At 29.1% G+C, this 12,374-nt stretch overlaps 1 protein-coding gene and 1 pseudogene across 2 annotated transcripts; both read left to right on the top strand.

Moving 5' to 3' along the window:
* The first annotated feature begins 73 nt into the window (after positions 1–73).
* Positions 74–8,341, top strand: LOC132939577 (origin recognition complex subunit 3). Of its 2 annotated transcripts, none has more exons than XM_061006826.1 (16): positions 74–300; positions 399–495; positions 980–1,126; positions 1,202–1,310; positions 1,385–1,557; positions 1,639–1,814; positions 1,882–2,041; positions 2,324–2,437; positions 2,497–2,661; positions 2,736–2,852; positions 2,927–3,046; positions 3,124–3,306; positions 3,381–3,623; positions 3,688–3,810; positions 4,092–4,162; positions 6,609–8,341. In XM_061006826.1, exons 2-16 carry the CDS (start codon positions 469–471, stop codon positions 6,712–6,714), a joined length of 2,034 nt encoding a protein of 677 aa, XP_060862809.1. In that variant the 5' UTR covers positions 74–300; positions 399–468; the 3' UTR covers positions 6,715–8,341. The 2 variants fall into 2 exon arrangements, with proteins under 2 accessions (XP_060862809.1, XP_060862808.1); XM_061006825.1 differs by having other exon boundaries at positions 75–236; positions 313–495.
* Positions 8,342–10,192: 1,851 nt separating this feature from the next.
* Positions 10,193–11,073, top strand: LOC132938175 (uncharacterized; annotated as a pseudogene).
* The last annotated feature ends 1,301 nt before the right edge of the window (positions 11,074–12,374 follow it).

Below are 12,374 nucleotides of genomic sequence, written 5' to 3' on the forward strand. Positions count from 1 at the left end.
ATATTTCCCGCGTATTTCTATCACAGAACTATTATTTTGTGTTTCTATCGCAGAACTATTATTTTGTGTTTCTATCGCCTATCAGCTTAATATTTATTATTTTCAATTTTGTATTTTTGTTTTGTATAGGATGCCAATGGTCTGATACATATAATAATTACCTTGAGTCTGTTAGTCAATAGTCATTAGTCGCTTAATATTATATATAAATAATCTGTTACTGTGAGACTTCGTTAGTAAGTTGTCGGTACTTCCATTTCATATTTTAATTTATTCTGTAGTACCTACTTCTATCACAGAGTAGGTATTTAGGTTTCAGATTATTTGAATACTTGAAGACTTGATGCACTTGGTATTAGCAGCATACTATAATACTTAATACTTACTACCTATTACAGTACTGCAGACATCAATTGCAATCAGTTACGTTAACGTTACTACACAATAGTCAATCACTGTATAACCACTATGGATTCTACGATTTCTGTGTCCAAGGTAAGTTTTTAAATTTACTTTTGAATTTGAAACTGAAACTTACACATCAATCTAACAGAATATCACTAATGATTTCCATTTAATCAGAAAATCTAACTTAATATATTTGCATGTTTGCATTATATGATTTCATTAACTGAAAATAATAACTTGTTTTGTTTGTTAATTTAAATCATAAATCATAATATGATGCCATTTGTTTAAATACTAAACTATAATAGTTTATAAATGTATTGTTTAATATAAAAAAATGCACAATTGTAAATTGTAACTCAAATAATTTTTATTTTTTATTCTTTTAAATTTTCTGAACTACCTACCTATAAGACATTAATTAGTATGTTAGAAACTCAACTATATTTTACAGTACTGTTTATTGGCAAGATATATCAAATATCAATAGGTATCTGATATATATACATATATATTAACTTATTAGCTTAATATAAGTTTAAAATAATAATTTTGATTGTTACTTTTTTAGGGATGTTTTGTGTTTAAAAAACCAAACAAGGAAATTAATAAAAAAAAAAGCAAAAGCAAGAAACAATTGACAACCAATCAACCAGAAGCTGAGTTATGGCATACTACATACATAGATATTTGGAATGATGTTAAATCTAAAATTGATGTAATAATAGTTTGATTAATTTAACAAGTAATATGTACAAATAATGCATTAATATACTTTATTGAAATGTTATAGGATTTAACGGGATCAATATACTCCAAGTTTATTTCGGAAACTGTAGATTTCCTGACAACGTCAAACATCACTACAAATCAATATATTCCAACAGCATGTTTGCTTACAGGTTCAGTTTTTAAAATTAAATTATAAATATGTTTTTATATTATATAAAATAGATGTATATTTTTATTTGAATAGGAGTGAATTTACCAGATCATGAATCACTATTTGGATTATTAGCAACCAATTTAGAAAAATCTCAGCCGCCTGTTATTGTTGCAACATTATTTTCTGAGCACTTTTCTAATGTTAAAAATGCAGTTATAAGTATGGTGTCACAATTGTTGAACCCAAATGATGATGATTCCGATGTATGACTATAATATTATTCTTTAATATAATATGTTAATTTATAAAAAACATTTTTTAAATAAATGAATATTGAATTCTAGTTTGATGAGGAAATGGATGAAAGCTTAAATGCTGTTGTTAAACGATCTGAATGTACTATATCTACTTTGATTGAATGGTATAGTCATCAACCTACTGGAACTCGTATAGCAATTCTGGTAAAAGATTATGAAATGTGTCAACAAACAGTCTTACAAAATTTCATCTTACTCTTAAGGTTTTTTGTTAAATTATTCATTACCATTCACTTGTAATATTTAAAACACTTTGTTTTTGTTTTACAGTTGCTATATAAAAGAAATTCCAATTGTATTGGCTATTGGTATTGCAACTTCTATATCAAACTTACACAATTCTCTCCCTCATCACGTGGTCACTAAACTTAAAGTGAAAATGTTTGTTAGTGAAGCATCTGTAGTATTTTTAAATAATATCATGGATCAGGTATAATCAATTAATATTTTTGTTAAATTATACCATAGTTATTTATTGAAAGTATAGACTGTTAACCTAATGATTACATTACATGAATATAGTAATGTTAAATAGCTATAATTGAGTTATTATTATCAATTACACATGAGTATAATCTAGATGTGTATACTTTTACTTATATTGATTAAAAACCATAATTTGATTGCAGAAAAAAATATAAATGATTTGTTAAGTACTGAATTCAACTGAAAAAAAGTTACTTTTGTTTTAATTTTTATTCTTTTTATTTAGGTATTTTTAAAGCCAGACTGTTCATTCTACTTGGGCGGGCGTATTTTAGAATATGTGACTGAAGTATTTTTATACTATAATTTCTCTATTAAACAGTTTATAGAAAGTCTCAAGGTAATATTAATAAAACTCAGTTTTGATAATTTAAAATTTATTATTAACAATTCTTATAGTTTTGTCTCATGGAACATTTTTATCTTAAGCCTCTTAATTGCATATGTGTGGCTCATGAATCAGCACAAGGAGCTTTATTTGATTCTCTAGATAAAAAAACACTAGAAGAAATTACTAAACTGCGTTCAACAAATTATAAATACAAAATCGACAACAATTTTAAAGTATAATGCTCTTAGATAATTGTTCAAAACTACGATGAATTAAAGTAAATATTTATTCTCAATAACAATTCCAGGAAACTTTTCTTCAATTAATTGCAGAATTGAAAGCTTGCATTGATGATTTTCATATTGGACTAAGAGTATTACACATTTTAGTGGCGGACTTACCACATTCACCATTAGGAACTCAAGTATTTAAATTGATAACATTAATTTCAACTATTTTTGTATTTGTCTTAAATGTATTTTAATGTTACATTCTTAGCTCAGAGAAATGTATAGCACTGCAATGAAGAAACACATCATTGACAATACATTATTTAAAACGTGTTTACAATTATTAAAATTTTTATCTAAAGATGATTTACTTGCAAAATTTGACAAGGTAATTTGTACTATTATTCATATTTAATATAATATTATAATTTTTTTTTACCACTGTACTTCCTTTATATTATTTAGATAATTCATGTTTTCAAGAATATAAAAAATAATAAACGGGCAAAAACTGCTATAAAATTAGTTCAAAGCTATGTGAAACGTTTAGAGGAGTCCCATTTAAATAATTTAGTTATTGTAGAAGATAAACCTCAAGAGAAACCTAAAGACAATTTACAAGCTATATCAAGATCACAGTTTAAAAGAGTATAATTCAAAATTTAACATAGTTAATTAGTTATTATTATATTGTTTTTTTATTATGTTGTCTTTTATATTAGAAACTTATAGACAATGTTAAACTCGAAGATACCCGGCCAATGACTGAGTTTGAAAAAGCACGTTCAGAAACTTTAGATCATTTAACAGAAGTAATATTACGGCAATTTCTTGTACCTCCAACCACCATGCCTTTAAATGAATTGTTGATATTTGATGATTTACCATCAATTAGACGCAAGATTGTTGGAGAAGACAGAGCTGCTCAATATACAGCATTTGTCAATCCTCAACACTATCTAGATGTAAGAAATCTAATACGTAAATGATTTGCAAATACTCAAAGAATAAATATTATAATATCAACAGTGTGATTGCTGTGAATTGGAATTTACAGAACAAATATTTAAAACCATGCCAGATATATCTATTGTATACAAATTACATTTAGAGTCAAGGTTTGACCAGATTAACATATATGATTGGTTACAGGTAACTTATACTTAGATTAAGTAACCATGTAATTTAATAATAAAATTAATTTATAATTTTTTTAAATTACATTTTCAAATATTACTTCAACTATATTATCATAGTTTAATATTTTTGAAATGCACATAAAGTCTTAATAATTGAATAATGTAACTTATTTAAATTGTATTAATACAATAACTATTAACTAGGTTTCTGTGTATTGGTTGTGGATTATATAATATATTATACTATGCCTTTCCAACTAATATTACAAAAAAGTATCACTTTTTTTTTTTTAGAAATTTATTTCAATTGTTGGTCCTGACCAAAACGACGATGACAATGATGACGATATAGATCCAGTATTACAGTATCCTTTTTAAGTTTTAATCTAATATATTTTTCAATAATTCTCTGTATGGTGATTTTTATTAACATGACTTAAAATGGTTTATAGTTATAACCTTATAAACTACTCGAGTATATTTGTAGTCTATACTCTATTACATTAATTATATCTATTTGATGTTCTTGCCATTTTATCTTGAAATTTAAGATATATCATATTGAGACCGCTCCAAAGTGTGGTCTATCAACAAACTTGTAGTCTAACGTTTAATCTACTGAAAAATGTGATCTTCCAACTACGTTTTAGATTCTGAGCAGAGCGATGAATGTATTGATTTTACAATGTTGTGTGTTGTTTTTTTTTTTTCGTGTCTGTAATTTTCCTTTGGACAGTAACAATTCTTCGATTTTATTTAACAGTATCTTTTCTGATAGGAAATTGAATCTAGTTGGTACTTTGAGGGGTCAAAAGTAATAAGTTCCCATTTGTTTTCAAAAGCGTCATGAAAAACAAATAAAAAATTAAGGATAAACTGAGATTTTTATGCAAAACCAGTTTTATTTGGGTCTTTGGTGTAACTCTAAAAAAAATAACCTAAATTCATGAAATGTCCATTGAATGTTTATATTAACATTTTCTATACACCCTACAGTTAAAAATGTTTGACTTAAAATGAGCTATTTATATATGAATTTTTCAATTAGTTTTAGATTATGAGTGGATGCGTTGAATGTATTGATTTTCCAATGATTTGTGTTTTTTTTTAAATTTTTTTTTTTTTTATTTAGAATAAAAGAGCCCTCGGCAACATAGGCCATTGGGCTTAGGTACATAAGATTAAATTACATGTTTAATGTTAAATATGAATATACTATTGAGGACTTAATTTTAAATTTTTGGTTGAAGGTTTGCTGCTGTGATGAATTGGATGATGTCGGCTATGGCTTTGGGATGATTGTCGAGTATTTCGGCGAGTGATTCGGGCAGGTTGAGGCTTGATCGGAGGGTGTGGTATGTACGGCATTCGGTGAGTATATGTTTTATGGTGATTTGCACGCCGCATGTTGTGCATATCGGAGGTTCTTCCTTGGCCATTAAAAAACTGTGAGAGATTTGGGAGTGGCCAATTCTTAGTCTCGTTATGATGACTTCAAATTTTCTAGGTGTTTCGAAGGGAAATGTCCAGTTGTCTGTGTTGTGTTTGATTTGATTTACCTTGGTGGAGAAGGATAACCATTTCTGATGCCATCGTAGATGACATTTATTAGTTATCAGTGCTTGTATGTCCCTGTATGATATGATGTTTGAGGGGGACGATAGTGAAGAGGTGATTGCAGTTTTGGCAGCTAGGTCAGCGCGCTCGTTTTCAATGATGTTGGAGTGTCCGGGGATCCAGAAAAGTTTGATTTTGAAATTATTAATTTTTTGCAGCGTGTATATTTTGTTTTGAATATAAAATTTTTATTTTTATTTTTGTGTCTGTCATCGCCTTTTAGGACAGTAAAAATTCTTCGATTTTCTTCAACAGTATCTTTTCTGATAGGAAAGTGAATCTAGTTGGTACTTTGGGAGGGAGGGGGGTCAAAAGTAAAAATTTCAGTAAAAGTAAAACGGGAATTTTTACGCAAAATCTGTTTTCTAAAAAATCGATTTTGGTTTTAGGTGCAACTCTAAAACAAATGACTGTGAATGAAACTCTTAGAGTATAATATTATATATAGAAAAAAAAAAATGACATTTTCAAATGTAATTTTTTGGCAAAAATGAATTTAATCTATACTGTTGCACACGAGTAGTGAGTACTAATGCATAATAGTAAAATAAATTACTTTAATCATAATAATATCATCAAATATACTTACTAATATTATAGTCGACTGTCTTCGCTTGGAATCGTTTTTCGTATACAATGATATAATATCACTGAATTCAAATTTAACACCATCCATTACAGTGACTCACTTGTGAACTACTGTACAGCAGAGCGACACGCACTTGCCCACCATTTTTTAAATTTATATTAGTTGACAATTTCTTTTTTATATTATTCTCTGTTTCTAATTTGCACTCATATTTATAGAATAGAGTTTTGCACTTCTAAAACTGTCAACTGTGCTTACTGTAAAACTCACATATATATGGTTATGGGATATGAGCCATGGCCCATGGGGGATTCATAATATATTATTTTTGATGTAGGTAAACCATTTTGAACTTATCTGATGTTTTTTTATTATTCTTTATATTCAATATTTTAACCATAATATTTAGTTATTAAATAAAGTACATACTAAAGCCCGCTGCCTAGACAGTAGACAGGTAGTTAAATGACTTGAACAACATTTTTTTGTAATATATTATTTTAAATATGTATTTTTTTGAAATTAAAAGTTTTCTTCAGTAGGTCGATGAATATTTAATAACAATGTACAAAACTTAATTTTTCCTTAAGTAGTTTGTGTATTAGATCTCGATTTGTGCGAGCTGTAAATGAATTGCAGCATTTAGGGTACATACGACCGTCCAAGTATAAAGCAGATCATGTGCAGCGCCTTACATGTGGATCTTGCTAATTTTTAATGATTAATATCATTGATTATAAATACTATAATATTTATAATCAATTTTAATACCTATTAGTTATTTAGTAATCACTGGCTTTTAATTTTTACTTAATTCTTTTTCTTACTTTGTATCCCAAAAAAAATTATTTGCATGTATTATTTTTTTTTAAATGTGTGGTACCTATCTAATAAATATTATATAAAAAAAAAGTCAACGTTGCTATTATGTTCAGAATGAGGACGCGCAAGCGACCCTATAGACTCAATTAATTAACTACAAGGTCCTCGATATAATCGTTTTGTTAATTATAATACCGACACAGATTCGGGTCATTTCTTTAGTCTTTTATACATATATTATGATTATGTGTTTTATTGAAAGAAACAAACAATGAGGCTGTATCATAGGTGTTGGTACCCATGTTCTATTATATAGATAGGTACATTATATTGTGATGCCGCAAACGCCCAACACCACAAATACCTGTGGGCTGTCCGAAATACTGCTATCAATCGAGAGTGTACCTCCATGTTACCTATATTAATTGTCCCGGCCGAAACTAGGCTGTTTAAAATAAAATTCGCGAATGTATTCCGCCAACGCACCCGACTTCCGGAACCCGAAGTTTTGTTTTAGGCAAGTTTACTGTATTAATATTTTGTTTGCTCGCATCTAATAGACAGGTCTCCTTGCAGATTAAGAAAATATGGAACCTTAGAATTTGTGTAAAATAATGATGTTAGGAATTTAAGGGGTTGAATTTTAGAGTATACCACGGTATACCTATATGACTCGTGTAGTAACTTTTAATAAATACCAAAAATAAAATCGCTATCATGTAAAGTATGAAGTTTAAACGTTTTTATTACAGTGATGAATCCAGGAGAGGTGGGCAAAGGGTGCATTTTCTCCCTCCAATCAGCGTAGTTCCCCTATGTTCTACAATGTCTTAAGCCGATTTTGTAGCCAATTTTTGTCCTTTTGAATTTTGCTTTAAATGGTTACTAAACATTTTCCATGCATAGTCAAATTTCGAAATATTTTGACTCTTTTTGAGCTATTTATAGCCATGACAATTTTTTTATTTTGTAAAATAAAAAATTTCAATAAAAAAAGTTGAACATTTAATGCAAGGTTACTCATAAAGTTATAAGTTTTTTTGATAGTCTGTTTGTGTGGACCTGCAGCAAGATATGGATATAATGCTGCGATAACGGACCCAGTGGTAACCATGACCACGTGGAGGGGCAAGCACTGCAAGGCTAAATCTCGACGAAATATCTGGATCAGAAACCTAACAAAAAGCAACCAAAGGGGACCTCACCAGCGATGGTTAGATAGGATGAAAAATGATACTTAAGATACCATGGATTCAAACAGATTGGATGGCGCAATGGACCGGAGTGGATGAAGAAGTTTGGTGGAAGCATGCAAAAGGCCTTATAATAGTATAATTAGCATAAGAAAAAAATTATAATATAATATAATAATTATTTAATTCTCACTATAATATGTCAAGTGCCACTAATGGTAGGCTTCTTATTCCTATTTTCATATATTTTTGTTCTGTCACAGTGTCACCACATACTGGTATTGTGCTAAATAGTAGGTACAGATTGTGTGTATCTTAATAAAAAAAAAAAATCGTACTATGATCATGAATTATTTTTTTATCATTAAAAATTAGGGACATTTTCCGTTAATTCACTACCACTATTTTTTTTTTGGTTTTTCCGTAGTGAATAATAATCGGTAGGTAGGTATCCCACTGTTTATTATTCCATGATTTTATTTTGCTCCAAGAACTCTCAATGGTATTATTAAAGTTATGGAAGTTCAAAGTTGCTGCCGTTTGAAAAACCGAAAAAACTGGTGGTAGTGAATTAACGGAAAAGGTCCAAAATTAGTTTGTATTTTTAATTTAATTATATAAGATATTAAGATGGTAGCATGTCATGCATTAATTAATTTATAAATTTAAATATTTATAAGGAGCTGGTGTTGGAAAAAAATTGGTATCAGGGTTCTACAATTCTGAATAATATGTATCTATTGTATCTGAATGCGGAACATTGATTTTATAATATACTATTGTATGAAATATATAATATACTATAGTTTATTATAAAATCAATGGTACTGTATTATTATTATATAGGTAGGTACACCGCCGAACTGGTAGAGTTTGGAGAAGCACTCATTCTCAAGTGGTTTTTAGTTTTCAGCTATAGATGTAAAATTCTGTTTTATATTTTTATATGGTATATATTATTATATACACTAAAACGACAGAAGGTTTAATTTAGACTTTATAAATTTATATCTATGTCCTATAGGTATTATATAGACCAGTGGTGGTTATTTTGATGGTCATTATATATAGATATTCATACAAATATAACTGGCAACAGTTCAAAATAAAGATAAAAGTAAAAACCTTGAAATTCAATTATATTTGAACAATGAACGCAAATTGTTAAAAATATTTAAATAATACTTTATTGTAAACAATGCGAAAATCTATTAAAAAATTACTAGGTATCACAAAAAAAAAATCGGTGGCAATTCCATCATAATATTATAGATAAGGAATAAATATGGTAGGTATCTTATTATTATAGCATTATTACCTATGTACCTATTACGTGAATGTAATAGATTCGCGGATAAATAGTTTAAATAAAAAATACATTTTACATTTTGCCAACTCACCAAAGCTTTGGTTTTTAAAAAAATTTTACAATGATGTGTGTTTTTTTATGAATGACGTATGTAGACACGAAAAGTAGTTGAAATAATGATTTGATTTTCAACAAATGAGGATGGTTTCTGATTTAAAATGTTATCTATTTGGTACTTTGGGGTGGCCAAAATTCAAAATTTTCACATGGGGAAAAACAAAAAATAAAAATTAAGGCAAAACAGGAATTTGTATCAGTTTATGACAAAATAGATTTTGTTTTTTTTTTGTAACTCAAAAACATTATCAAATTTATAATTTTCCATGCATTATCAATTTGACTAAATTAAATATTTAAGCAAAGAATAACGATTTTAGTAATTTTATTGTAAATTAAAAATATTATTATAATAGGTATCTGGTATACTTAAGGGCTAAGGGTGCGTTACGATTGCGCGTATGAACCTTTTTCATTATTACGATTGCGTACATCATTTTATACCTACCAATACCTAAGTATACGTTGCCGTTGTTCAAAATTGTGAAAATTTGTAATATAACTTATTTTAGGAAACGATTGCTTATATTTGATACAATTTCATAAACGTTACTGAGACTATTATTTCCAGGCCAATAGGTACTTTTTGATAATCTATAAAATACTAAGAAATAAGATTAAATGCCGATTATGATATCGGATTTCCTGGCGCGTGTCACACTTCAGCATCATTATATTAGTATACGACCAATTTGTCATTCAGTAAGTCACTGGGTTTAGTTTTAGTATTAGTAATAGTGCGGTAACTATGGGGAATTCTTTAAAAATTATAATGTCAGAACGTGGGAAAGAGTTAGCTGTGGTTTCTTCACATAAATATTGTTTTATAAGAAAACGCAAAGACGAATATTGTTAAAATGGATATGTTATAACAAAAGTTGTTATGCCAGTATTTTAACTGATGTCAAAAAGCTCAAGTTATTGTGGTAATCGGTGAGCACAAACATGAAGCAATAACACCTCAAAATATTGACTGCCAAGTTCTCAGAGAAAATTGCAAACGAAAAGCCAGTGATTCAATTTCAAATCGACCAAGCAAAATTTATACGAAAAGAATTACTGACAAATGTATTTACAGATATTATACATAAGGATATTTCTTCTGTCCGAATATAGCAAGACGGAAAAACTTTCTTATATATCCAAAATCTTTTAATGAAGCCATAGTTAAAATTTGGGAGAAGCAAATGATGATATTTTAAAATTTAATAATAAAAAATTTATCCACATTCCGATGAATAAATCGTTTATCTGTATCACGGACTGAAGATAATTTAAATTTTATGAATTCTTGCACAGAATATTTTTCAGATGACACATTTCAATCCACACCTAATTTTTTTATGCAAATGTATACTGTTCATTGTTTTAAAAATGGCTTTTGTTTACCAGTTATTTTTATTTTTTTTGAAAGATAAATTTAAGCAAACATATATCGAAATGTGGAAATTTATAACTAATTTAGAACTATATTTACAACACACATCTCAAACACTTAATCTATGCAAATTACACATCGACTTTGAAATAGGAGCACACGAAGCTGCGAGGGAACTTTTTCTGAATGTACAACTTATTAGATGTCGTTTCTATTTAAGTAAATCTTAGTGGCGTTATGAAAGTATTTAATAAATAACTCACATCAGTTATACGACATATTTGGAAGTATTCTTGTACAATATAACTTGAAAGTTTATGTTCTGATACATAAAAATAAAGGGTCAAAAAAGATTTAGATTATTATTAATTCCGTAATTTTTATTACATGCATTACATGAAAATTTTCCTTAGGTTTATTTTTGTACGTATTTAATAGAAACGACGAAGTTCATAAATATAGTTGGGCCTCTGAAAAACACTCGTAATAACAAGAAAAAAGGTCCGGTGACTTCCATGTTTTTCATAGACTGACTTATAGCTAACTGAAAACGGAAATTCCCTGAAATTATTATATAGTTACGGTTACCCTATCTTGAGTATACTGTATACGATCTACCGGACCGTGGTCGCCAATTTATATTTTATACCACAGTCACCCTTTCAGACTTTATACCGCGGTAGGGATGGTGGGTGACAATTTACCGCTACCGTGGCGACCGTCATCCGTAAATAGTACATGGTTCACGTTACTTGCGAATGGGAAGGTAAATATAAAATATGAAATCTTCCGTTAGTCTGCAGCAGTCATAAGAGTTAAGGCATGGAAATGGTGGCAGCCAGCCGTATTGTTAGCGCCGTCCGATTCGCAATCAAATAGGTTTTGTGTCGCCATTCTTGAGTGTATAAAGTGTTGTGCAGCTCGACGACAGTCCGGCGAAACAGGTCTTAATCCAGTATTATTCACTTGCAATCCGACCGTCACCCGTCATCCCGAGAATTACGATCCAAGGACGACGCATCAAGATAAGACGTTATCAGCCACTCTGCGACGTTGGTATAGGGGAGGGGGTAAGGGGTCATACCCTCCCACTCCCATCGGCCGTATTTTTGTCAGATATTACAATGAAGAAAATAAAATATTGACCACTTTTGTAAAAAAAGTCTTCTAGAGTCTTGAAGAAATGAAAGTTTTAGTTTGGACTTGGGCATGCTAGTTATATATAAATAAAAAGTTATTAGAAATATTATTCATTTCAGTAGGTAGGATGTACCTATATAATATTATTATGTAATTGATTTATTTTGATCATATAATAAGCATTAAAGTTATCTTTATTGTGCAAACAATACAAATTTAATTTTTATTAGTTTTTTTTTATTGCGCCTCCCTCGCTCCCTTCAGAAATCCTGGCTACGACACTGCAGTACCTATGTATATTATTTACAGCTCACAGGTTCCTCGTAGATCCTATCTTGGACGCATCCATATAATATATTATATTATATTATACATTTATACGACCGTCGTTTATAGTTAATTGTAGTTGCAC

The sequence above is a fragment of the Metopolophium dirhodum genome, chromosome 2 (genome assembly GCF_019925205.1).
Source record: "Metopolophium dirhodum isolate CAU chromosome 2, ASM1992520v1, whole genome shotgun sequence".
Taxonomy (NCBI): domain Eukaryota; kingdom Metazoa; phylum Arthropoda; class Insecta; order Hemiptera; family Aphididae; genus Metopolophium; species Metopolophium dirhodum.

What these genes read in the sequence shown, in the direction of transcription:
- LOC132939577 (XM_061006826.1), top strand. Translation starts at nt 469, where the DNA reads ATGGATTCTACGATTTCTGTGTCCAAG. An exon ending in CAAATGATGATGATTCCGAT is followed by an intron (nt 1,558 to 1,638) that starts GTATGACTATAA and finishes ATTGAATTCTAG; the next exon opens with TTTGATGAGGAAATGGATGA. An exon ending in AAATCGACAACAATTTTAAA is followed by an intron (nt 2,662 to 2,735) that starts GTATAATGCTCT and finishes TAACAATTCCAG; the next exon opens with GAAACTTTTCTTCAATTAAT.